At 45.4% G+C, this 27339-nt stretch overlaps 1 protein-coding gene and 1 long non-coding RNA gene across 4 annotated transcripts in view; one reads left to right on the top strand and one right to left on the bottom strand.

The window, feature by feature from the left end:
- Galk2 (galactokinase 2) overlaps positions 1-19522 on the top strand; it is a 116532-nt gene extending 97010 nt beyond the window's left edge. For 2 of the 3 annotated variants that reach the window (XM_057780530.1, XM_057780528.1), the window contains exons 9-10: positions 8703-8904; positions 17948-19522. In XM_057780530.1, coding sequence (XP_057636513.1) covers positions 8703-8904; positions 17948-18155 — 410 coding nt within the window. In that variant the 3' untranslated portion in view covers positions 18156-19522. The remainder of the gene's footprint in view (positions 1-8702; positions 8905-17947) is intronic. The other variant, XM_057780529.1, reaches the window with a different exon arrangement.
- Positions 19523-21564: 2042 nt separating this feature from the next.
- On the bottom strand, positions 21565-25277 carry LOC130881177 (uncharacterized). The gene is made up of 3 exons (XR_009057710.1): positions 25222-25277; positions 24205-24279; positions 21565-21609 (listed from the first exon to the last, which is right to left on the bottom strand). It is a non-coding gene; the product is annotated as an uncharacterized LOC130881177 (long non-coding RNA).
- Between the last annotated feature and the right edge of the window lie 2062 nt (positions 25278-27339).

The raw sequence follows: 27339 nt of genomic DNA, 5'->3' as shown, positions 1-27339 counted from the left end.
TGTACCTAGGGGTGGTGACATTTAGTTGTAAGAGTTATAGTGCCTATTCTGTCCTGATGAGTCCCTCAAGGACGAAGGAGGCTTGCCTGCTCTCCTACCCCCACCACGAGTTTCAGATGCAGAGAGTTTTATGGAACAGGACACACACACAAGCCCCTGTGAAGGATGGGAAAACAGATACCAAACTCCTGATGTTCCCTTATTTTAGAAGCAATAAGACTGCACACGTAATTTCATGGTCCCACGGCTCCTGCCATCTGACACACATGTAGACTGCCTCACTGGTGAGTGGTGGAGTGATGTCTTCTCTTCTCCAGTCAGTGGAGAGCATGTGGGAAGCAGGTCCAGAACAGACAGATACCTTAATTTTTCCAAAAGAAGGCAGAAACACTGATTTTTGTGTAAAATTTCTCAACTCAAATATACTGTGTAGGCCAAGAAGTTATCACCATGACCAGTTGCAGCCCACGGGTTGATTTTTTAATCTGTGGACCAGGTTCTTCAGAGGGTGTTAGCACTGCAGATGTGTAGGAGGAGGCCACTTGTTTGTCCCGGCCACCCAGAACCGAAATAATCACAGAGAAACTGTATTAAGTAAATCACTGCTTGGCCCATTAGCTTCTTAATGGCTAACTCTTACATATTAATTTAGCCCATTTCTGTTCATCTGTGTATTGCCACCTGACTGTGGTTTATTGGCTAACGTTCTGTCTGTCTCCAGGGGCTACATGGTTTCTCTCTGACTCCGCTTCCTTTCTCCCAGCATTCAGCTTAGTTTTCCCCGCCTAGCTCTGTGCTATAGGCCCAAAGCAGTTTCTTTATTCATTAGCTAATAAAAGCAACACATAGACAGAAGGACCTCCCACACCAGTGGTGGCTTCCTGGTGTGCATTGTCTCAGGGTGACCCAGGTTGTTCTGTCCTCACAGCAGGGGCACTCTGTGGCTCAAGTCCCTCCTTTAAGAGTCTCCCTGTGCTGGCCTCCTTTCCCAGTCTACATACTCAGCTGTGTGGTGTGTGTGTGGGTGTGTGTGTTTGTGTGTGTGGTGTGTAAATACAGTGCCTGTGGAAGCCAGAAGATGGCATTGGATTCTCTGGAACTAGAGCTGTGGCACTTATGAGCTGCCCAGCATGGGTGCTGGAATCCAAACAGTTCTTCTGGAAGAGCAGCAGGTGCTTCTAACCACTGAGCAAGCTCTCCTGTACCCCCTAACCATACACTTTTTAGAGGCAGAAAGTAGACATATGCCTTTGCTACAAAGATTACTTATGGCTGGGAAAAGTTCCTTACCAACTCCACATCTGACAGAGGGCTGATCTCCAAAATATATAAAGAATTCAAGAAACTAGACATCGTTTACCAAGTAATCCAATTAAAAACTAGGTTTCAAATCTAAACAGAATTCTCAACAAAAGAATCTCAAATGGCCGAAATACACTTAAGGGATTTCTCAACATCCTTAGCCATCAGGGAAATGCAAATCAAAATGACACTAAGACCATCTTACACCTGTCAGAATGGCTAAGATCAAAAACAGCGATGACAGCTTATGTTGGAGAGGATGCAGAGAAAGGGGAACACTCCTCCACTGCTGATGGGAGTGAAAACTTGTACAGCCACTCTGGAAATCAGTGTGGCAGTTTATCCGAAAATTGGGAATCAACCGACCTCAAGACCCAGCTATCACTATTGAGAATATATCCAAAAGATGCTTAATCATGCCACAAGGACACTTGCTCAACTATGTCCATAGCAGCATTATTTGTAATAGTTAGAAACTGGAAACAACCTAGATTCCCCTCAATCAAAGAATGGATAAAGAATATATAAAACATTTACACAGTGGATTATTACTCAGCAATAAAAAACAATAACATCATGAAATTTGTAGGAAAATGTATGGAACTAGAAAAATCATCCTGAGTGAGGTAACCCAGACCCAGAAAGACAAACAAAGTATTTACTCACTTATAAGTGGATATTAGATGCAAAGCAAAGGATAACCAGGCTTTAGTCCACAACCCCAGAGAAGCTAGGTAAAAAGGAGGACCCTGAGAGGGCCACGCACACATGGAGAGCCCCAGGAAGGGGAAATAGTTAAGATCTCCCAGGTAAACTGGGAGGGGGTAGGAGGGAGGGTTTGGGGATGGGAACATGAGGGATCCAGATAGCCAAGTAGGGGAAGGACAGAGAATAGGAACAATGAAAAAGATAACTTGATAGAGGGAGCCATTATAAGGGTAGGGAGGAACTTGGTGTCAACAAAATTCCCAGGAATCCACAAGCATGACCCCAGCTAAGACTCCTAGCAATAGTGGAGAGGGTGCCTGAACTGTCCTGCCCCAGGAATCAGATTAGTGACTACCCTGACTGTCATCATAGAACCTATACCCAGTAACTGATGAAAGCAGATGCAGTGATCTACAGCCAAACGTTGGGCTGAACTCCTGGGGCTATGTTGAAGAGAGGGAGCAGGGATCAGATGAGCAAGGGTGTCAAGATCATGATGAGGAAACCCACAGGGACAGCTGACCCGAGCTAGTGGGAGCTCACAGACTTTGGACTGACAGCTGGGAAGCTTCCATGGGACCAAACTAGGTCCTCTACATGTAGGTAACAGTTGTGTGGCTTGATCTTTTTGTGGGGCCCCTAGCAGTGAGACCAGGACTTATCCCAGGTGCGTGAACTGGCACTTTTAGAAGCCCATTCCCTATGGAGGGATACCTTGCTCAGCCTTGATGCAGCAGGGAGGGACCTGGTCCTGCCTCGACTTCATGAACTCTCAAATTGAGGACTTGTCCCATCTGAGGAGTGGATGGGGTGGGCTGGGGGAGCTGAAAGGTAGGAGAAGGGAGGGGGGCCAACTGAGGTTGCTATGTAAAATGGAAAAAGAAATTCAAATAAAAAATAAAAAAATACTTAAAAAAGAAAAGAAAAGATTACTCAAATTATCTGATGTTTTTAAAAAAAACACAGTTCAATTTAGAAATTCCACATTTATGAAACCAAGTATGACACAAACCATATCAGTCACCTGTGATAATGGGCATTAGGGCTCATGTTGGAGACTAGAGTGGACTGTTGCCTCTACACAGTCTGTCCACAAGCCCTTCCAGCCCACCAATGATGCTATTGGTGGGTCCTCTCTGTGTTCCCACTGTTTATTTAGCCTGTTTCCAATTACAGGTCTGTGAAAAGGACGAGTAGGCGAAGCATTGGCCAGCGTTTACTGAGCCCCTACTATGTACTGAATCCTAGTCTATGTGGGGCAGCATGTTGAAAACGTGAAAAGGGAAGTTTTGGGTTCTGGTTGAGGGTAGTTGTGTAAATGAGTGCACTGGCAAATGGTAAAAACTGAAGAGTGATAAGCATTGAGAAGAAAGCAGAATGGAGAACATGTGCTTGCAGGGGAGGAGTTACTCCCTGTGGAGGGGAAGGGGGTTTTTCTTGAAGTTGTGCTAATACCTGAGGCCTGAATGACAAGAATGACCACAGTGTGGCAATCACAGAGGAGACCTCATCACGACAAGGAAACAGATGAGCAGCCTGTTCTAGGAAAATGGAGGCCAAGGGATGAAGTTAGAAGGCGAGCTCCCCGAGATAGCAAACAATTTATTGTACACATGCAAGTTCTCCAATAACCAGATATTCATTTGCAGTTCGCTCACAGTCAGAGTCGGTGCTAGGATTTCAGGACTTGATTCTGCAACTATCTAGGATAACATTGAAACCAAGGTGATAACCACACTTGGAAACCTTGGTTTCTCCTGGGTAGGAGAGGGAGGAATGTCCCAGCTTAAAGATGTGAACACAGTAAGAAATTTCTCTCCCTTTGTCCTCTAAGGTGCCGCCTCTGTTCAGGGACTGGACAGATGGGCATCTGTTTATAAAGCTAAGTGACACAGCATTCAGATGCTCCTCAGCATTCTCTACAACAGGCTTTATGCTCATATCACAAGCTAGAACTTTGGCTCCAGAGGGCAACTGTGACACCCAGCTCACTGAGAACTGCTTCCCTCCTGGAGTGGTCTGCGAATCTGCTGGATTCTTGGGCTTAATTGTTGTGAGTGAAAACAGATGCCTCCTCTGTCCCCCATACCTGGCCCCTCCGTCTTCCCTCTCCCTTGCCTTCTGAGGTACAGCTGTTGAGGGGCATGAGCTGTGGCCGTCTCTCTCCCACCTTCAGAGCGCCCAGCAAGAGACACTCCCACTGAGAGGGCTTGCTGCTAACTCCTGCACAGGAGACACAGGAGCGGCCAGGACGTGGGGTGTGGCAGTGTGGAGCGTACTCTGTCCATGTCTTCTCATGGCAGAAGCAGGAGTTAGGAGTTTAAAAAAGAAAACCTCTCTGGATGCTTTATGTGAAGAGCACTCATTCAAGGAAAATATCTAACGCTAAAGGAGTGTGTTGTTGGACAGGAAAATGAAAATAGACTCTTCCAAGTAGACCTGTGGAGTTTTCTTAAGGATGTGGCCCTGAGACATGCACAGATATGATGCTGAGACTCTAGGATGTCCAAGTCACTGCAGAAGACTTAGAGCAACCGAATACGCTGTGTGAAGTTTTAAAAATATATTTTTATTTTTGGAGAAGTTCATATAAGAATTTTGATCTTGCCCACCTCTCTCCTATCTCTCCCTCTTCAACTCCTTCCAGATCCCCACCAGTAAAGTTATCCTTCCGACTTTGTGCTCCCCGTTATATTACCTACCAAGTGCAATTAGTCCTGCCCATATGCACACAGATGTAAGGGTGACCTGCCAAGAGGGCACCCCCTGGCTTAGGGAGGGAGAGGCAGCTTTCTTCTGGGATGGTGGACTTTTGGTTTGCTTGTAAACTAACTGAAGTTTAAATAAGAAAACTGAACCATGGATGGATACATGAGACCTTAGGGAATCCAGGGTTGTTGCGTTAGGTTGATAACGACGGTATCTTGGTATTTTATAGAGAGGGTCATACTTAAGTAGGTCAGGAGAAAATATATGCCAAGTATAATCTCTCTAAAATGCTTCTCCAGGATAGCAGCTGACACAGAAAAGGAGGGTGTCGATAAGGAAGCTAGTAGCCTGAGATGGTATATTCTCCATTGTTCCATCTGTTCTACTAACACTTAATGGTTGTTAGCACAGCACAGCACGGCACAGCACAGCACAGCACGGCACAGGGATCCCTCACCCATTCAGCATTGCTGTGTGTTCTCGGAGGGTGTGGCTTCATAGGACATGGGAGTGATTCTATGACTATGGGAGGTGACATTTTTTTCAAAAGTAAAACTGACTGAAGCATATGGAACCCTAAAGTTAATACTTTAAAGTTTGTTTTTGAGACAGAGTTTCTCCGTGTAGCTTTGGAGCCTCTTCTAGAACTTGCTTTGTAGCCCAAGCTGGCCTCGTCCTCTTGCTTCTGCCTCCCAAGTGCTAGGATTGAAGGCATATGCCACCACTGCCTGGCCTCAACCTCAAATTTTATGTTTTATTTTTGTTTGTATTTTTTTCATTTTCAAAAAAAATGTTTCATGTTTTTCCCACTTCCATTTCCTCCCCTCAAACCTTCCCATATACTCCTCTTTGCTCTCTTTAAAATTCATGGCCTCTTTTTCCAATAATTATTATTATATGTGGGGGAGGATGTGGGATGCCCCTCTGTGAATGTTTTATTATCACTGGTTAATAAAAAGCTGATTTGGCCAATAGCCAGGCAGAATAGATCCAGGCAGGAAATCCAAGCAGAGACACAGGGAAAAAGAAGGCAGAGTCAGGGGGATATAAGATGTGAGGAAACAAGCCATGAGCCTTGTGACAAAATAACAGAAATGGGTTAATTTAATTAATAATAAGCCTGAGCTAATGGGCCAAACTGTTTGTAATTAATATTAAGCCTCAGAGTGATTATTCAGGATTTGACAAGTGGGAGAGAAACCTCCAATTGTGTTTGTGACTCCTAAATACATAAATACAACCTGCTAGGATTAGATCTTTGGCTTCTAACCTCAAGTTTTAAAAAGCAATGCTGTTAAAGTACAGTTTCCAAAGCCATTTTCTTTCCTTTCATGACATACAGTCCACAGCTTGTATTGTAGTATGCATGTACGAAGGGAGCAGCGGGACCCCTCTTCAGGACACGAACACCTGTGTCGGTTCCTTTTTTGTTGCTGGGTTAAAACAATGTGGCCAAAAGCAGTTTCCAGAAGGGTTTATTTTGGCTTATGGTTCTAGAGAGTCCATAATGACTGACTGATTAATTACCCTTTACCTGCACAGGAAGCAGAGGAGCAGCAGGAAGTGGGCAAGGTAATAAATTCCCAAGGTCTACCCCCAGTGATGGACTTCCTTCATCAGAGTTCCATTAAAATTTTAGAATTTCTCCAAACAGCATCACACCTGGAGACATCCATTACATGAGCCTCTGTGGAAACACTTTTCTTTCAGGCCATGACACATGTCAATCAACTGCCCTTCTTTTTCCTTTCAGAATGACTGCCAACATCCCCTGTACCATTATTTCAATTGGTGCAGTTTTGAGGAGGGTATCTGCCAGTATTTTGTGTTGGTGAACCTCCTCCCCTTGGGCTGTTTGACACCCATATCCTAGAATGGTGGAACTGTTTGGTGGAACTGCCTGTGGACACAGCACATTGGCAGTACAGTGTGGGTAACTCACATGACCTGGCTGCCAACGAACAAAGCATGTTTGTGTCTCCCCATCTGCATTTAGCCAGTGGCTTCTCTTTAGTTTTCTTATTTTTCAACCACACTTGCTGTTAGGAGTTACAGATTTAATAATAAAGGGAACCCTGCTGGCTGCCTCTTTCCTCTGTCTCACCACTCAGTTAAGCGGTCAATAGTGGCTCCCTCTCTTACCTCTTCTCTTAAACAAAACAGCAAGTCCAGATGGGAGTGTTTTGATTTTAAACTGGAGTTAAAAGTAAAGACCAAGTTTTATCATAATTAACCTTAAACACCCTCTGGGCTCTACCATGGCATTGTTGAGGTGATAGGGAGTGAGCATTGCTTTTGGATGCATGGAGCTAAGAGACTAAATGTCTGTCTTCAGGACCGTGCAAAACCTTTGCAGAGCCAAGGACTAACCATGATGGAAAGTACATAACCCCAGATGAGCATGAACTGCAAGCATGGTTCAAACTTAGTCAAGAAATTATTTCCAGCTGAGCCCCTCATGGCCTCAAGAATGATGTAAAATGTAATTCGAGCCTTCAGAATGAGGTAAAGTTTTGACATAGAGAGAGAGGGCAAGAAGCCATTTCTGTGTGTGACGAATGAGTATATCCAAAAGCAAAGACTGTTAGAGCAACCACAGATGGAGTAGTTTGGCTTGAAGGAAGAGGTCCTGTTGGGATCAAGCATGGACTATGGTAAACACTGGGAGAATGGCTGTGGGCTAAGCAGAAACTGGCAGGAGCGGGGCGTTGGGGAGCTCAGCTTGTCTGTTGACTCAGATAGGACGGAGTGACCAAGACAAAGACGTAACACAGCAGACCTGAGGAATACATCTTTTGCGCTCACTCTCTTCCTTCCCATTTCTTGCTGATTTTCTCCCATCCTTTGGTAAGATAGCAAGGAACCCTCGGTGTGATCCCTACTGGTCAGCCTGTGGGGGCAGAGAGGAACTCAGGGCTCAGACAGAAGCAGCAGTCATAAGGAGTGTCCTCACCACAGTGACAGTAGCCTACAGGGAGGCCGTGCAGAGAGGAAGTTTCTCATGCACTCTCAGAGGGCAAAGCCAGAGGATCTGGAGAAGTAAATCTCAGTCTCATTTCAGAGCCCAGAAAACAGAGCCCAGCAGAGAGAGTAAATTAGGCACAGCTGGTTGTCGCAGCTGATGGACTGCCACCTTCTCTCCATCTCTGCCATTCTTCTTGTGGCCAGAGGGCATCCATAAGTTTCCCTGTCTTGGCCAAGACCCACCACACTGTCTTCCCCACTGTGCAGCATGTTCACAGCCTCAGTTGTTACTCTGGGGATGAGCCAAACATGGTGCAGCCATTGCAGGTGGATAGGGTGTGTTGCCGCGGTTAGCAGTCATCGAGGGCTTTGCGGAATCAGCGCTGTTTCAAGAGGATAATAAATTCACCCATGATGGATCCCAGAGATCCATCCAGCACTGTTGACATGCAGTAGTTTCTGTAGGCTACCATGTGCATATGTGTGTATGTGCGTGTGTGTGATGCCGTTAGTACCAGCTATACATAGGCTATTGTGTTGTCATTTCTTTAATGCTGAACAATTTCCTGTCTAGCGAATTGTCCAAGAATTTGAGTTTTAATAGTCATAATATTTTTAAGTGGGTGTAGTATTTATTTTTTCAAAAAGTTATGTTATTAGCCATTTCGATTGTTTATGTTTTGACTATGATAAATGATACTATAACATATAGCTATATATTAAATGTAAATAAAATGATATACATATCTAAGTAGTTGTGCTTGTCTGTTTCTCTAGAAACAGGCACTGACAGTGAAGATGGTCACAGGAGCCCTTACAAGTGTGTGTTAGGTAGTTGGGTAGGTAGGCATGCTGGCTCAAACCTGTAATTCCAGCACTGGACTTACTGGGAAGGCTGAGGCAGGAGAATCTGGAGTCGGCTAGCCTGGGCTACATCACACACACATGCACACATTTCTTGGTACCGTGTAGTCCTACAACCCTTTCTTATGTCTTTCCCTGTGTCCTTCCTTCCCCAGAGCTCACCTTCAAGCTCTACCAGCGGGCCAAGCATGTGTACAGCGAGGCTGCACGTGTGCTGCAGTTTAAGCAGGTGTGTGAAGAGGCGCCTGCCAATGCTGTCCAGCTGCTGGGCGAGCTGATGAACCAGAGCCACAGAAGCTGCCGGGACATGTACGAGTGCAGCTGCCCCGAGCTGGACCAGCTGGTGGATATCTGCCGGTGAGCGGAGAGGGCTGTGTGAGGGCCAAGCCATGGCTTCAGGGAATGCGGTTTCAACTAACAAAAAGCCATATTCTCATAATTTAGGCGAATCCTTCCTATATGACGGACTCCATTCACCATGATGTAGAGCCCCCATCTTCTTCTGAACATCTGCAGCGTGGTTTGAGACCTGCTTTATGGGGCTCAGAAGTCAGTCTAGAGCCAGTTCCATTACTAGGTGACTAGACCTCACAGAAAGGCAGCTTTTCTCTGACATGGGCATTTTTATGTATTTCACAAACCCTTAGGAACCTAATGGAGTTAGTTCTGTCCAGAAGAGAGAGTCAGAAAAAAGGTCTTGAGAGTTCCACTGAGGGAGGTGGGCTGGAAGAATCACTTGGAAAGCCCCATCTCCTGGGCTGCCATATTTATTTTGGGCAGTTAGTGGAAACAAAGACCAAAGAAAGGCCAGTTTATAAACTCGGCTGTGACCCAAGTGTGAAGAGAGAGTCTCTTTCACAGAACCTCCAGACCTCGCTGCGGTCGTTGTGCAAGAATGGGGATAATAGGGTGCCCTTTCCAGGGAGGTCCCACGCTGACCTTGGCCAACTGAAAGGGAAATTGGAGGGGAATCAGGTGACTTGCGTTAGCTCCCTCTGACAAGATGACACAGTCCTGTACGCAACTAGCAATGGAAATGTAATTAGTCACTTGGCGCCTGTGGCTTGCGTGGCTCATGCCACACCCAGCCAGAGAGTTCGAGCCAAACAGCTCCAGTGGATCACAGATGGCATGTGGAACCTGCCTATCCCATCCAGAAGCCGGCACACAGCGCAGCTGAGGCACTTCCTGTTGTCGTCAGCCTTTGCTCACTAATTGCCAAGGTCCCTTCCAGAGCTCATTTTACTTTAAATGCTCTTAAAAAAAAAAAGTATTCGGAGCCCAGTAAGTGGAAGAGACAAATGATGTTCAGTTGTGGGTATAAGAGGAAGTGGAATGATTTATGCAGAAATGAGGAAGAAGTATCTTGGCTTGGAAGCCGGTGGGAAGGTTGAATCCTCCCAGAAACAATATGGAGATCTGCTAGCCTTCTGGAATTCTCCAGTGTGCTTTCTTCTCCTAGGATGGTCACCAGCACTGGCTTATGTTTCTGTGGGCAGAGGGATCAGTGATAATTGGAAAATACCTTGGTTGCTAGTGATCAATGTCGTGGACAGAGCTGGAAGGGGTAGTGACTGCTGGGGTAGCCTTTATATGCAGTGATTGGAGAAGACTCCCTAAGAGAGCGACGCTTGGCTAGAGACTCGAAGGATCAACAGGAAGACAGGCTGTTGTATACCAGACACAGCAGGGAAGGAAGGAGGGAGCAACAGTGAAGTCAAAGAGGTCATGGACATGCCACACTGCATGGACCCCGTTAGCTGTGAGAAGGAGTCACACTGCATGGACCCCGTTAGCTGTGAGAAGGAGTCACACTGCATGGACCCCGTTAGCTGTGGGAAGGATTCTGACTTCCGGAAGAGAAAAGAACAACATGTAATAAGTGATTCAGTGCCAGGTATTTGTGAAGGAAGGTTCTAGACCATTGGCGTGTGGGAGGAAGAGAGGAATCAAGAGGACTTCTGGGTTTTTTTGAGTGAGAAAATGCTTTTTTTTTCTAAAATTAGTTGTCTTTTTTTTTTTTTTAGGGGGGGACAGCTATTTTTTACAACTCTAAATCAGAATTACCTCATAGTGCCATGGGCATTAGCGCAAGAAAGACAGGAGAAGCAATGGGTCTAGAAAGTTGAACAGCTTCCCACAGAAAGTTGGTGGGAGAGTCTGGCTCTCATGTCTGCTGCCCTCCCTGAGGATTGTGCTGAGATGGATTACACCCAGCCCTGGGCCATGTTCATGCTTTCTTTCCTTTGTCTGAAGCTCTCCAGTGAGAAGCCTTGTTGTCATGGCCTCTAGCATTTTAACATGGGGCACAGCCTGGTGGGGCAGGGTGGGGCGTGTGTTAGGAGGCGGGTTAACCTGGTGGGGCAGGGTGGTGCATGTGTTAGGAGGTGGGTTAGCCTGGTGGGCAGGGTGGGCATGTGTTAGGAGGTGGGTGGGGCAGGGTGGGACATGTGTTAGGAGGCGGGTAGGGCAGGGTGCCGTGTGTGTCAGGAGTGGGTTAGTCTGGTGGGGCAGGGTGGGGCATGTGTTAGGAGGCAGGTTAGCCTGGTGGGGCAGGGTGGGGCATGTGTTAGGAGGCAGGGTGGACAGTGGAGGCTGAGGCTGAGCTCTGCTTCTCATTCACAGTCCTGACCTTGAATGGTCATGTGCTGTCCAGTGACCATCTCTGCAGGAATCCTATGTGGTTCTAGGGAGAGATTTTAAGAGTATGTCTTACATGACTTTGGAAATATAACTTATTTAATTATAAATTTTGTTTTAGAAAACTCTTTAAAAATATTTAGAGAGAGAGAGAGAGAGAAAGAGAAAGAGAGAGAGAGGGGGTATCTGTATGCGATACATGAGTTTATTTGCCCACAGAGACCAGAAGAGGGTGTCAAATCTCCTGGAGCTGGAGTTACAGGCAGTTATGAGCACAGATGCTGGGACCTGAACCTGGGTCCTCTGGAGAACAGCAAACTGTCTTAACAGCTGGGCATCCCTTCACCCATTAGGGAGGGCTTACTGGTGGTGAGATGTTTCTGACTAGACTCTACATCTGGCGCATTAGTTTTCTGAGCAAAATATTTAACTAAAATATTTAGCTGTCCAGATTAAGGAACTTTGCCCTCTTTTACATGGTGGTGCTCAGGCTTGGATTCAGGATCCTTTACTCTGCCATACACTGCCCCCATCCCAGGGTTGTTTTTGTTTATAAAGCCTATTGCTATATACCAAGTTCTTTTTCCTTGCATTGTTTCTTTTTGAGATGGTGTAAGGGCTGGCCTTAAATTCATGACTGTTCTCTCAGCCTCCCAGGTGCAGGATTATGGTTATATATCTCCAGGTCTGGGCTCAGATGAATTTTGGTTTATTCCATGATCATATCCTTCTGTTTCCCAGGTTGAGATGTTATCTTCCAGAATAATGAAAATGTTGGCCTAAGTAGTTGGGTCCGTAGACCCCTTATGTAATGACTATTCTCCCCGCTGTTACGTGACCGTAGTCATGTCCTGCAAATGTCCTAGTAGTGCCACACTCCCATGTCAGGACCCTGGCACCATGGTCACAGGGGAGCAGGTTCCATTGCTAGTGCCACCTTCCTTACCCAAAGTCATCCTGAACCTCACACGGAAGCCAAGGAGCTGTCTTTATATGGGTGTTTGGGAAGTGCTAATGCAGGAAAGGGGCTCAAGACTGCCAGAGATATTAGGAGTAAGGGAGGTAAAGGATGGAAAAAACCAAAACCAAACCAAACCCGGGGGAGGTAGGGAGCAGAAGAGCGTGGACATGGAGCCCGGGAGCCTGGGAGGCTGGGAGCAAAGGTACCACCGGGAGATCTGGCCGCCTGCTGCTGGTCCTTGGGAGACAAGATGACGGAAGAGGGAAACAGAAATGGGTTCAGGGAGTATTACAGTGACATTTGCCACCCTCACCCTTGACTACCTTGTAGTACTTTAAAAAGTTTTCTATGTTTGGGAAAAGTTTTTGAAAATTATTTTCATGAAAAGTTGAGTGAGGGAATCCCTCAGACCCCCACCCAATGGAGGTTTATGTGACCTGAGGCAGACTGCATTTCCAAGGTGGTGCTTAGTCGTCAGTCAGTAGGACACACCAGAAACGCGTCCATGATCCCAGGGGAACAGAGGGAAAAGACAGAGACAATGCTAATGTTTGTTCTTCCTTTTCTTCTTCTTTCCTACTCATCAAGAGAAAAGTCAGTTTAGAGCACAAAGGAAGGACCAAGAGCTGAGAGGGAGGTCAGGGCATGGGAACTGCTGGGAGCTTAAGGGCAGCTGTAGCTACATAGGAGCTCTTGTCCAGCTGGAAGCTGCAGGATGAGACCCTGTCAAAACAGAAAACAGAAAATACCAGAAGGAAATTACACTTATGTAGTTAGGTTGTTTTTTTTTAAATTAAATTAGTGTTAGAATTTTAATTAGATGAGATGAAATAATGAAGGAAGAAGGCAATCTTTGCCCAATTATAAAATGTCTATATTAAATGAATGAACCGTAAATTTAAATTTAAAGTAGAATTTCCTGAGGAACACAGAACAGTTTTGAAGCCAAGTCGGTTACATGTGGGGCAGCTCGTTTGTTACAATTCCTTAGCTTTATTTAGGGAAAAAAAAGACTAATGCTTTTTGTTTCTTCTTGGTCACTTGTTGAACTTAGAGCAGATTCCTCAGAATATTATTGCTGCTATTGCCCAAGCTATTGAAGAAGACAAACGGCGGGTTTTGGAATGAGAACGGATGCAGACATGCCTTAGCTTGACTCTCCTCAGGAGTCTTTTCTCAGCCAGGATCCCACAGCTGGTCTGCTCAGCTTCCTGAGCCCCTCTTTACCAAGTCAAAGTCATGTGTGGTTTCTCACTGAGCCATGAGCTGACCTGCATGCCCTGCCATGGAGGAGAGTACCACTCTACCTGTCATGGTGGACTCACATCGCCTTGGGCAAATGTCTTCAGTTCCAGGGTGTTGTGAGTTACCATTCTCCAAGGCGGGTGACAGCCATTTGAGTCACTAAGCTGTGACAGTTTGCAAGGTCATTTTAGTTGGGTTTGTCTGTTTACACCCTGCATGGAGGGTATGGGAAGGCCACAAACCCTCACCTGCATATCCAGCCACATCCAACCCTGCCCTAAATTGCAGTTGACCTCGGGGAAGGGCTAGATTATAAAAGCCGGAAGTGTAGAGGAGGGCAGCTTTCCACGTGGCAAAGGGGAAGCCCCCATCCTTGCTGAGAAAGCTTTTCTAGGTGTAGCCTTTTGGGGAACAAAGAACACATACACCCGGTAAGTAATCCCTTACCTGTGCTATACAATGAAGCCCAATAAACTCACTGATTGCCTACCACACCTGTTTGTTGTTGGGACCTTCGGAGGAGGGTGGATTCTGCTTAATTTCCCCCTGGGAAGGAACTATAGGAACACTGGTATACGATATACTCTATTTGCTCAAACAAAAGCCCTGCTTCTCAGTGGCCTTTGGTGCCCCACATTCTGAAACACATCTCTAGATATGTTTTCTCCTTCCTTCTTACTTCAGCAGCATGGGAAGACTGCAACTCTTGACTCCAAAGCAATCTAAAGTTTTATCTGTAATCGAGCTATAAAACTTATGGAAATTATGCTGCAAGGTTCATTTTTCTGATATTCTTGCCTCCAGTTCCCAAAGAGAAGAAGCTGGGACTCTGCAGTGGAGACACTGCACATTGCTTGTATTTATCCAGTGCAATATCTGTGTTTTAAAACGGAAGTCCAGCTGCATGCATTACAACCTACCAAAAAACTAGAGCCGTGCTTGTCCTGGGCAGAGATGGGTATGAAATGAACTGCCTCTACATCCCAGGTCCCTCAAACAATTCACACCTATTTGCATAAAACATAAATGTTTACTTATTTTGAAATGAATCAAAATGCAAGACATGATTTGCTATCTTCTCTCTTTCTAGTTTGCAGCAGTTGGGTCTCTCTGTTCCCTGCCACCCACTGCACTCTGTCTTACACCTCGGTCAAAACTTTTTCATCAGCCAGGTTCACTGAAAGCAGGACATTGGGGTAGACTGTAACAGGCCGGGCAGTCAGTTATGGGTCTTCCCCCAACCCTTTGCTGTGCGATGTTGTTGCTTTGACAGTCCTTTTTATACCTTCTCTACCATCTTCATCACAATGATATATGTGAGATTTTATGCAATTCTCCTGTTTATTCTCTGATATGTTACAGTGAAGAAGATACATTTTTAATTTTTCACTATTTTCTCAAGACTTCAAATGTGAGGTGTACTAAGTAGTATTTCCTTAATTAACACCTTTGTTGGTCTCCCAACTTTAGACCTTCCTTGTGTTTTCAGAGACGTGTGTGTGTGTGTGTGTGTGTGTGTGTGTGTGTGTGTGTGTGTGTATGCAAAGGGTACATCAAGGACCACTGGGAAACGCTGCAGTTAAGACTTTTTTTTACCTCCATCCCCGTGTGTGTGTTTTGTGTGTGTGTAGCTGGGCAAGGCAGACTGATGACTACTGATACAGCAGCTTCTGGCTTGTAAACACAAATGCTGTTGACTATGGACAGAAGTCTATGTATTATAGCATTTATTTTTTTATTTAAGTTTTTCGTATGGCATATTTTGATTATATCAATCATATTATTTCCTTTCTCCCAAATCTTCACAGGCCTCCCACATCCCTATCCACCCAACTCCTTGTTTTTTTTCTGTCTTAAAAAAAAAGAAAAAGATGAAAATCTTGACTCAGATGATTTTGCAGCCTGGGTTGATGTACTTTAGCCCATTCTCTTCTGCAGCAGGCAGGGTGGCCACAGAGCAGTTTGAACATTTAGAGGCAAATTAATTTGCCTAGAAGTCTCTCCCCTTAGCCTCAGCTCAGTGGGAACTGACACATGGTTTGGGAAAAAGGATCTCTTGCAGCTAGATCAGAAACAACACTGTTTCAAAATCCCCCCCTCCCCCTCTCTCTCTCTCATGTTTTGAGACAGGCTCTCACTTTATATTCCTGTCCTGAAGCAGGTTGGGCTCACACTTTCTGTAACCATCTATCCTCTGCCTCCCATGTTCCAATTGTTCAAATCAGAAGTGTAAGAAAGTGTGCCTGAAAGGCCCATGGAAGACAGTTACAGAGCTGGTGGATTGTACTCATAGAGTACCAAGTGGCACACTGCCATCTAGACTGTGGTTGTTTAAGGATCTTTCTGAGATGCTTTAAGAAGTCTCCCAGGGGGCTGGAGAGATGGCTCAGTGGTTAAGAGCATTGCCTGCCCTTCCAAAGGACCTGAGTTCAATTCCCGGCAACCACATGGTGGCTCACAACCATCTGTAATGAGGTCTGCTGCCCTCTTCTGACCTGCAGACATACACACAGACAGAATATTGTATGCATAATAAATAAATATTTAAAAAAAAAAAAAAGAAGTCTCCCAGCTTCTTCAGCTATAACAGTGTTTGATGCGGCCACTTAGGGCAAAGTTTCTCGTTTTAATCTCTAACTATAAATAAGCCCTTTTCGAGCTTCTAGCGTCTCATGATTAAATCAACTTTTCAGCCTGGATGATAGGAATTTCGGCCTAATTCAGCTAGGAGGCTGCTATTTGAGGGCTGTCAAAAGATTGTAATCTTTTATGATTGGTGAGCACTTATTTTTTTCAAATTTAAGAAAAAAATATTTGAATAAAACAGATGATGCATTCACCGGAGGGCATCACAGAGAGAAAAGTGAGTAGGTGACGTGTAGTAGTCCTGATTTCCTGGGGGGGGGGTAATCCTCTATTTATTCTATTAATGTTTTCCCGGAAGTAAAGGGGAATGGAAGACAGTATCGGGCAAAATTAATTATGAAGTTTTTGGAGCAAATTTCATTAGGAAAAGTTAATTGGAAATATGTTTGGATGGATGGTGACTGCAGCGATTTCTGGCAGATGGCCATTCAGAGTTGTTTCCCCTCTCAGTGAGCTTTTCAACTGTTGCCAAAGTTGTGTCCACCTGTTAGCTCAATTCCAGAAAGTGCAGGGAAGATGGTATGACCTCTATGAGCACCGCCCACTTTGTGGGAAGGTTTACATAATTTCCCATTGGTCATTAAGCCAACCAACCAACAATCAACCTAGAGTTTACTAACAGGTTCTGTGTTAATAAATTTATGCAGAACAAACCTAGGCTGTCAGTTCCGGGGGACCAGTCCCCTCCCTACTGTGGTGCTGGGTATTGAGCCCAGATCTCATACATGTTAGGCAAGCTGTCTACCACTGAGCTACATGCCCAGGCCTCAGCTGTGTGAAGTGGATAAGCCTTCTGAGCACAAGTGACAGCTGGAGATGTCTCTGTCAGTACAGTGCTCAGATGCAATCAGGGGGAGCTGGATTGGGAGTCTCAGCGCTCACATAAAAAGGCAGTTATAGGAACAAACCTGCAATCTTTGCATTGTTGAAGTGGAGGCAGAAGGATCTCTGGGGCTTGCTGGTAAATGAGCTTCAGGTTCAGGGAGAGACTGTCTCTAAAAATAAAGTGGAGAGCAATGGAGGGAGGTACCAGATGTTGACCTCTGGCCTCCACAGGTGCTTGTACATGTGCACACATGGGAACATGTCCACATGCATACCTCCCCTGTCTCAGCAGCTGAAACAGTTATGAAGGACCCATACACCCGACATGCTGATTGTGGTTTACCCTCTTCTGAGGTGACTTTCTGATCCCTCATGGCACCCATGTCTACTGCCCACCTTCTTTTTGTGTCCCTTCATGATTAACTGGAGACTTGCTATACATGTTTTCAAGTGGTTACTGTATGACTATATAGGATCAGGCCTACAGTGGGTGGTTCCAGACCTGTACAGTAAGCACTGTTGATAGTTATTGTTAACCTTCAATACCGAGGAGTAGCTTCAGATATCCCTAAAGAGTTTCTCAGTTCTGAGAACTGAAAACAAACTGTAAATTATATCCAATTTATATTTCTTGTGTGTATGTGAGTGCACATCTTTGTATGTGTACGTGTGTGTAGGGGCCAAAGATTGACTTTATTCATAACTCTTCACCTTTAAAATTATATTTTTCCACCTTATTTTTTGAGAGAGCCTCTCCCAAACATAGAGCTCATTCTTCTGCTAGGCTGGCTGGCTTCAGGCACCTGCTTGCCTGTACCTCTTCTAGCCAATGCTGAATGTTGGGGATACAGATATGAGCTATAGTACCCAACTTTTATGTGTCTGCTTGAGTGGCAGACACTATCTTCTGAACCATCTTCCCCGTTCCCAATATGTATTTCTTAAAGCTTGAAATCCCTGAACCACCCCATACCGTCTTCATAGAACTTGGGAAGGGGTGTGTTCTGTTACAAGTAAATTGTTCTTGTTGTTTTTAGGTGCTAATGTGGTTTTTTTGTTTTGTTTTTCTTCTCATTGTTTTAGGAAGTTTGGGGCCAGAGGTTCCCGACTTACTGGAGCAGGGTGGGGAGGTTGCACGGTGTCCATAGTGCCTGCCGACATGCTGCCCAGCTTCCTCACCAACGTCCATGAAGCTTACTACCGGAGGAACAGCTCCAGCCTGGCCCTGGAGAAGCACAGCTTGTTCGCTACCAAACCTGGAGGCGGGGCTTTGGTTTTCCTGGAGGCCTAAACAATGTAAAACATCTCAGAGAAACTATTTGGGGCATTTAGGGGCTGGCGAGATTTCCCTGGGGCCACCGCAAATCAGCCCCTTTTCTGTTTTGTTAGGAAGAATGGCTTCTATTATCAAGATGCATTTCCAGAGAAACGGTGAAAGCTATGCTTCATACTGACCACTTCTCTCTCTCAATGGATTTTCTTATGAATCAGAGCCCAGGGCATGCTTAGGCAGATCTTTAAGGTATGACTAATATTTATTGATTTGAAGATTTTAAAGATGAAGATCAGAATGTACTCTTAATTGAACACCGCTACAATTAAATTGGTACAGCTGAACTGTATGTGTTGTTCTTCAACGGTGATCGCTGCTGGCTTCCCTTAGCCCTCTTCCACGTAGCTGAAGCCTTCTGACGTGGCGGTGGATGACGATGACGACTGTGGTGACTGTGGCGTCTGTGGTGACCCTGAGGACAGTGATGCTGACGAGTCCCCAAATTCCTCCTTGAATTTAGCCTCCATACGCTGTGAACATAGTACGGTTAAGGACACACAAATATTCTTAGACACACACAGTATACTTGAATGTGAGATTCCTATGAGTCTGAAGATGGTGACGATCACCTTGGGGGAGGGGCCAAAGGACAGATTTCAGAAGAAAATTTGAGTTGGCTTTCTTCCCACTCGCACTACATTTCTCAAAGGCCTTTCCAATCCAAGAGGCTGACCAGGCTGGCAGCCCCACCCATACCTCACAGCCCTCTTCCAGATGCCTGGCAAGGCTTGCTTGTGTCCCTGGCCCAGTGTAGGGCAGATGTGCTGTATGTAGGTGTGGGTGAGTCTGCAAAAGCTGTGTGTGATCTGACATTGACGGTGGAGTGAGGACTTAGGACACTTATCAAGAGTGGGCAGAAGTGTCTGGTCATGTGGTGACATGTGAATGGCAGACTTCTAGAAGCCCTTTCTAAGTTACATTGGAGGATGCATAGACCAAGGTGGGTTTTGCTGACATATTCCCGTGACAGAGACAGCAGTTGTATCGTGGTTGAACTTACCACAATTTTTGTTTCAGATGATTATGTTGGCCCATTAACCAGCATTCACTTACTGGATTTCACCATCTGCCTGTTTCTAAAAGACCTAGGCAGGCTCTAGAACAAGTCACTAGGAAACCAGGATCCATCCTAAAACAACTCCTGATGCATCTCCCTCTAAATACCTGAGCAACCTTGTATTAAATTTGTTGAAAGAATTTTGAGTTTTCTTAAGCACAGTAATCTAAGAACCAAATTTGTTTATAATGCTGCATTTTATAAGGCTTGTATTCCCCACAAATAATTTGCGGTTGGTTTAGAATTCTTTAAAAAATAAAACTTGAATCATGTGAGACTGCTGTTAGTCCATTTAATGATTTTCACCATGGATTCCTTATTCAGAGGATGAGAAAAATGTTCAGTAATTCTAAATAATCAGTGTGCACACCTCCACAGGGACACGGGTGTTCTAAGAGTTCAGTGTGCACACCTCCACAGGGACACGGGTGTTCTAAGAGTTCAGTGTGTACACCTCCACGGGGACACGGATGTTCTAAGAGTTCAATGTGCACACCTCCACGGGGACACGGATGTTCTAAGAGTTCAATGTGCACACCTCCACGGGGACACGGATGTTCTAAGAGTTCAATGTGCACACCTCCACGGGGACACGGATGTTCTAAGAGTTCAATGTGCACACCTCCACGGGGACACGGATGTTCTAAGAGTTCAATGTGCACACCTCCACAGGGACAGAGTTGTTCTCAGTGTTTTGTTTTTGGGGAGGCACAGAGTCCATTGAAACTATCCTACGCAGGGTTGGCTTCCTGTCTGTTAAGAACTGCCTTGAACCTACCTTCAGCAACTGGTGTTCTAGAAATTGTGAGGCCTATCCAGCTCTTCCTTAAAGAAGAGGGATGGGACCAAGAGCACAAGGCTTATGAAGAACTGGACTTTGTGCATGGCACTAAAGGCTAGCTAGAACTTGAAGGCTAGTGAGTAGGCGGTGCAGGCTGGCAGAGCATGAGTATAGCCTGAAAACTCCAGGTGTGTGGAAGACTCTGGGCGAATGCTGGGTTTGCCTTCAAATGCACCGAAGAATCATGTTAGCTGCACTGGCTGGACCCGGAAGCAGTCAGATCAGGAAAACAGGCCACATGTGGTCTACAAATGGATTTGGTTTGTCCCATTAGCATTTGAAAATGTGGGCTCTACATCTGGAGATTTTAGAGTCTGGAGTACTGGTGGGAGGCTGGTAGATTTTGATTCCTGCAGGTAACAGTGAAGGAGACTGAGGTGGCAGTTGTCGTGTCGAGGGTGGGCTAGTTTTCACGGCCCCTTGCAGTCTGCCCTGCCCTGCACAGGGCACTGCTGCTCTCTTACATGTGGTGCGTGCTCACGGCACTGTTCACTAGTAGGAACCAGTGACCCCGTGTGTCTAATACGAACACTTGAGTGTTTCATGGCTTCTAGCACCTGTCTGTATAGGAATTATTCGTCGTCCCAGTTTTGACATTAGACCCATAGCGAATGGGATTGTTCTAGAGTCTAGACTGCAGAGGAGAAACAAACCTTTCATGTTGGATCCCTGCATCCCTGGTCTCAGAGTCCAGCCTGCTAGCTTCCTGCATGCTGGCACCTACACGTCTTGCCCTTTGGTTTGCTTAGGTTTTTTTTTTTGGTTTTTCGAGACAGAGTTTCTCTGTAGCTTTGGAGCCTGTCCTGGAACTCCCTTTGTAGACCAGGCTGGTCTCGAACTCACAGAGATCCGCCTGCCTCTGCCTCCCAAGTGCTGGGATTAAAGGCGTGCGCCACCACCGCCCGGCTACGTCTGGAAAGTAAGATCCTTCAGCCCTACCAGTACTCAAAGCCTCAGAGGAGCGGAAAAGGAAGGGCCCAGGGAAACGGACAGGAACTCTCCATGCCTTTCTTTTCTTGTCACATCTGAGCTCTGTCTGGAGTCCTGTCATGGTCTCCCTTGTGTTTCGATGGGTTGAGGGCAGGAGGCATTCTTTCCACATAGCTGATGGCCTCATACAGCTTTGCTGAATTATTAATAAAGCACAACTTTAAGCACCAATAATTTCCTCTCCTTTCTACCCAAATGCACTTTCCAGGGTCCAGTTACAGAAACTGTCCCAGGGACTGCTTTAGAAGCAAGCAATGAGGACAACGGGCATGAGGTTGTCAGTGTACTTTGGAATGGGTTGTCTCCCTGTTGGAGTGGACAGCCGGTGATAAGAATGCCCTGCTTCTGCCACGGCAGCCTGGGTGTAACCGTGCACCACTTATGAAACATTGTGAGGTCTGGAGGCAAGAAGCTGTGGAGAGAACTCTCAATTATTTCCAGGAGGGAAACATACCATTTTATGTAGAAAATTCTCAAAATCTGTTTTGACTTCTTGGATGCTTTTGGAAGCCTTTGCCTGGAGCCTAATGGAATAAAGCAAAACACCTGAGCAAACGGACTGTCCGTGCGCATCTCCCAGCCAGTATTCGCAAAGAACATACTCTGCTCTTGCTGGCCCTTTTATGTATTAATGCAGCTACCTCAGTACCGCTGTAGCAAGCAGGGGTAACTTTTATCCTTTTTCTCCACGAGGAAACTGGCTCAGCTAGGCAATGTTTGCTGTCGGTACCCGACACAGAAGGATAGAGAGCGGATGATGTTTAATCCAAGCATTTCCTTCAGGCCTTAGTTCCTACCACCTTGTGACTCTCTACTCAGTGGATGCCTGTCCCCTTCAGCTAGACACATCATACAGTGTTACCCTAACCGCCTCCACTGACCAGATCGTGGGCAACGGGGGGTGGGGGGAGGACTTTCCACAGTGGTGTAGGGGAAGACGAGGTGATGGGCAAGGCACATTTGTGCAAGGGTGTGTAGTGGGCCAAGCTTCTTGAAGAAGAGAATCCCAAGGATCTTTCAGCATTTTAGGCAGCAACTACTCAACTGAAATATGACAGTTGATGCAGCAGACACCAGGAGTCCCCAACTCCTGACGCCTTTTCTTTTGTGCACCCCTTGACTTGTGTGTTAATCTTAGACTCAGTTGTACTTCATTTTGTTAAAATCTACCCATCTATGCCTCCTGGTATTATTGGGATATAAGTCACATTTTACAACATACAGTTCAAGAGTTTTGTATGTTCACAGAGTTTTTTGACTACCCTCACTGTCTAGTTGCTGTTTTCTGATCGTGTTTCCTCTTCATGAGTCTCATTTTGCATGACTATCTGTGCAGGGTAACACGGTGAGCCTGTTCCTGTGAGTGGTGCGTGGATTGTCTAGCCACAAGAACATTCCACCTCCCCGTTCTCCTTGCCTGATGCACGTTTCTTTGAATGCAGATTTGGATCCACCCTGAAAACCATTCCATGTTCTGAGCTTCCCAATTCCCACAGGACTCTGTTCCTGAGGACTCTAACTTGAGTCCCTGGGAATTTGATGTCCTAATTCATGGGTTTCAAATGGGAATGGTAGATGATAGTTTTTTTTTTCTTTTTTTTTTTGGTCTGGGGGATAAGATTTTTAGGTGATGGGTTGTTGGACTTTCTCTGATGACTGGGAAGGCAGAACATTTATAGAGACTCTTCAGGCTCTCAGAGGGCTTAAAGGGCTGCATCGTCTAAGTAGAGGAAATCAGTCAGTCCATCTCAATTCTCTGTACTTCCCATTTTATACTCCAATTTGTAAAACGAGTTAAATCAGCCAAATTATCCCTGCTCTATTGGGGAAACATGTTTACATGTGTAGCAGAAGTAGCAGGGATAGAAGTGACCCGGGACTGTAGCCCCAGAGAGGCTAATGGAAGGGCTGTTTTCTAGCTCATGTCTTTCCCAGGCAGGACATAGTTATAGGCTAAGTGCTATGGCTGGAGTAAAAATAGATAATCATAATGTTTAGAAATAAATTAAGTTGGCAGAAGGTGATTTTTTTAAAAAAGTAAACGAGTTAGTGGTTGTTTTTAGACCCATGGTTCTCACCCCCTGCATCTCAACCCCCAGGTTGCCTAAGACCATTGGAAAACACAGATATTTACATTATGATCTATAACAGTAGCAAAATTACAGTTATGAAAAAGCAATGAAAATAATGTGTTGGTAACCATAACATAGGGAACTGTATTAAAGGGTTGTGACATCAGGAAGGTTGAGAACCACTCTGTTGATGGACTGTTAAGTAGGATATAATTCTTTTTGGATATTTAATATATGTTTACATGACAGAACCACTGTGGTTTTTCTGTGAATTTGTTTGTCAATTAAAAGTGACTTAAGGGGCCGATCTATTGGGAGCTCACCAAGGCCAGCTGGACTGCTAATGAAAAAACATGGGATAAAACCGGACTCTCTGAATGTGGCGGACAATGAGAGCTGACGAGAGGCCAAGGAGAATGGCACGGGAACTTTCATCTGGCGATGGATCGAGAGAGAGACAGAGACCCAATTTGGAGCAACGGTCTGAGCTCTTAAGGTCCAAATGAGGAGCAGAAGGAGGGAGAACATGAGCAAGGAAATCAGGACCACGAGGCGTGCACCCACCCACTGTGACAGTGGAACTGATCTATTGGGAGCTCTCCAAGGCCAGCTGGACTGGGACTGAATAAGCATGGGTAGAAACTGGACTCTCTGAACATGGCGGACAATGAAGGCTGATGAGAAGCCAAGGACAATGGCACTAGGTTTCGATCCTAATACATGAACTGGCTTTGTGGGAGCTTAGCCTGTTTGGATGCTCACCTTCCTGGACCTAGATAGAAGTGGGAGGACCTTGGTCTTCCTGTAGGGCAGGGAATTTGGACTGCTCTTCAGTATCGAGAGGGAGGGGGAATGGACTAGGGGGAGGAGAAGTGGAGTGGGGATAGGGGGAGGGGAGCGGGGGGAGGGGCAATATGTGGGAGGAGGGTGAGGGAAATGGGAAACGGGGAGCAGTTGGAAATTTTAATTAAAAAAGAATTTAAAAAATGAGAAAAAAAATTAAAAAAAAAGTGACTTAAGTCCTACAGAGTTTAGTATGAGACAAACCGGTCAAGCTCTTTCTCAATTTTTTCCTGTTGCTCTTTCAGGGCCTTAATATCTTCTCTGATTCTTTGCTTGGCTCTGTAAAATATAAATAAAACTCCATCAGCATTTAGAGTTAATATTTAAAAGAAAAGCAGCCAGTCCTACACGGGGAGCAGTGCAGCGACAAGCCCTTTGTTCCCAGGGACTGAATGGTGTGCTAACCTCCCCACATTCCCTTTTAGAGACCCGTGATGCAGTGCTTCACACCTGGTGTGACTGTGACAACCCCTCATCTATCAGAGCTTGCTAGCCCCTTTCCCAATATGTGGGGGTGCTGGGGAGGGTGGAGAAAGGGGACACATAGGGAGAGGAGCACAGACTGTGTCTTACATACTGGGTAGGACTACACTGGCTGCTCCTTCATCTCCCTGAATTCCCAAGGCTGGGTCTGGTCCTTCTTTTCCCCCAGAGGCAACAGTCTTTAGATAGTTGCCTTGACATCATGAAGTGGATCATGCCAGATTTTTCTTGTAAAACTTCCTGGGCATTCTTGCATAGCCCATTTCTAGCTCTTTAGTACATAAAAGTGTCATGACTGCCCAGGAGCAATCACTCAGATCAAGCACAAGCAGAAAATGTTCCCTGAGAGAACATTTTCCAAGAGTTCGCCCTGTCTCGGTCTCTGCATTACTTCCCAGCTGCCACTCCAGTTCCAGATGCTGCTTCCACGGTGCACAACACTGCTGCTTTCCAGGTCCTCTTGTAAGGTGGCAATGCTCCAGTTTTTTGTCCAGTGACCTGGTCTTCCTACATTTGGGGTGTACCCTACAGGAAGGCTTCCTACCCATTCTAGTCCCAGACAGTCATCAGATTCCATGATCACTACATAGATACTTGACATGAAAAATTAATCTGAGAATCTATAAGGTGTTAAGCAAGACCCCCTCATCAGTAGATTAAGTTCAGACAATTTCTTCTATCACTACTATCACTTATTAAAATATCGTATATTACAGCCACAGTGCTGCCTCAACTTACCTCCTGAAATCTTTTTGGTTCTTTGCAAATTTCCTCTTGGCTTCCTTGATGATCTCACAGTATGTCGTAGCAGGTGGTGTGCTGGGCTTTACAGTCAAGGGATGATTTCCAGTTATGAGTATTGGGGGAAGGTAAATGGGACCCCTCTTAGGGAAATTATAGGGACCATCTGGCCTGGGTGTTCTCTCTTGAGGTTTCAAGTGTAAGTGTGAATGCCTTGTCTGTCGTTATAGAGAACTGAGAGAAAAGACTACTTTTCAGCCTGCTTTAAGCTCGTTTCCCTAGGCATCGTAACTTAATAGTTTTAGAAATCCTGTATTTGTTGGTGTGTGTGTGTGTGTGTTTGAAAACAGAAATGTTAAATTTTTAGTAAGCATTAAAATTCTACCCCAATTTTGCAATCTTGTTTAAGTATTAACTTTGCAATCTACTGAGAGCTCCATAGTCTCTTCTAGGAGGCTCAGGGGGTAACCACCAATCATTGTAGATGCTCAGTTGACCTAATCCCAGCATGTGGGAAGCTGAAGTCACAAATTCCAGGACAGCCTGGGTTACATAGCAATGAAATACACTTTTAATCCCAGTAGCCACACTAGTTGCCATAGAAATCAGGCGGTGCATGACTTTAATCCCAGTGGTGAATGACTTTAATCCCAACCCTAGAGAGGATTTTAAGACAGGAGGAGACAGTTCTCAGACATAGTCTCATTCTGAGATTCCTGGAGGCAGGATCGCCATTTTGGACTGAGGTCAAGATAAAAGCTAATGGCTGACTGTTTCGCTTTTCTGGCCTTCAGGTTGAACTCCAATTTTTCTCTCTGAGTTTTTATTAATCATGTTTCATACAGTGAAAACATTAACATAGTCAGAAGAGAAAGCTCCCCCATATTTCTGCATGTGTACCCGCTGTCTCACATGATTTTAACATAAGAGTTGGCATCTTGCAACGATGGCATTACAATTCTTCCACACATACTGGTAACTGCTGTAGACAGACAAGATTTGTTGCTCCTTGTTGTCTAGATGCTGCCAGGCTGGTCTTGAACTTGTGACCTCCAGTGATCCTCCCACCTCACTCCCCAAGAAGCTAGCACTTCAGGTATCCACCACTGTGCTCTGCTGAAGGAGCTATTTTAATGTTTGCAAAACCTTTCACCGAGGACCTATGCCTGAGATGCTCTGATGTCTGGATGTTGTGTCTTGGTGTCTGTATAGGAGCGCACACATTGTCCTGCCCAAGAGTCCAGGGGTGGAGGAGTGCATATTTTAGCTGAGTTGGGAACTGGGGCAGGCATATCATAGGGAAAAGGTAGTTGTCTCACTTCCTGCCTGAACAAGGACCCTGCAATCCCAGATCCACCAAACCTTCCCTCAGCACCAGCCCCAGAACAGAAGACCTAAAATTATCAGGTTGTTTCCACTGCCTGCATGGGGCACTCTTTGTCACATTGATGCACCAAAATTCTTGGCTTCTCTGGGGAAAAACTACAGAAAGTATTACTGATGTGGTAGGAGAGGTGGAGTAGTTAATGACATGCCTTTCCAGGTAGGGATGGGTCTTAGAATGCAAGCACTGCCTGCTGTGACTTAACGAATCCCCTAGAACACTGGTTAGAAATTAGCCTTTGTCCCTTCGCACAGTCTGCCGTGCCCTGAGTGTGACTTGCACAGGTGGGCTTCTGTGAGATGATCTGTGTGGCATTTTGGGCAAATTGGGTTTTCCAAGAAAATACCATTGGAACTGAAATAGAGTTCTGTTTAAGTTCCTAGAAATTTTCCAGTTTGAAGACGTGGCTTTATTGAAATGAGCTGGGTATAAGTTCTTCCTAAAGACATTCTAATTATTACAAAGTTTGGTTCTTATTGTCCTGTACTGTACAGTGCAGTTCTGGGCCATATTATGTAGTGTTGGTGAGGACCTCGGCATTCTCTTATATTACTTTTAGCAATGGTTTTCAGTAGACTTTTGTTAATGTGTGTTAATGAGTGTTCTAATTTTCATTCTCTTCAGACACATAAAGCCATGATTTTATCCCAGCTGAAGAAATATAGAATACTTAAAAGTTGTAAATTATAAATAATGACCATTTTCTGCCCCTCTGGGAAAGCTGTGGCAGC

Source organism: Chionomys nivalis, chromosome 9, assembly GCF_950005125.1.
Source record: "Chionomys nivalis chromosome 9, mChiNiv1.1, whole genome shotgun sequence".
Classification (NCBI taxonomy): Eukaryota; Metazoa; Chordata; class Mammalia; order Rodentia; family Cricetidae; genus Chionomys; species Chionomys nivalis.
The sequence above is the reverse complement of the archived record's forward strand: the minus strand, read 5'-3'. Positions and strand labels throughout refer to the sequence as shown.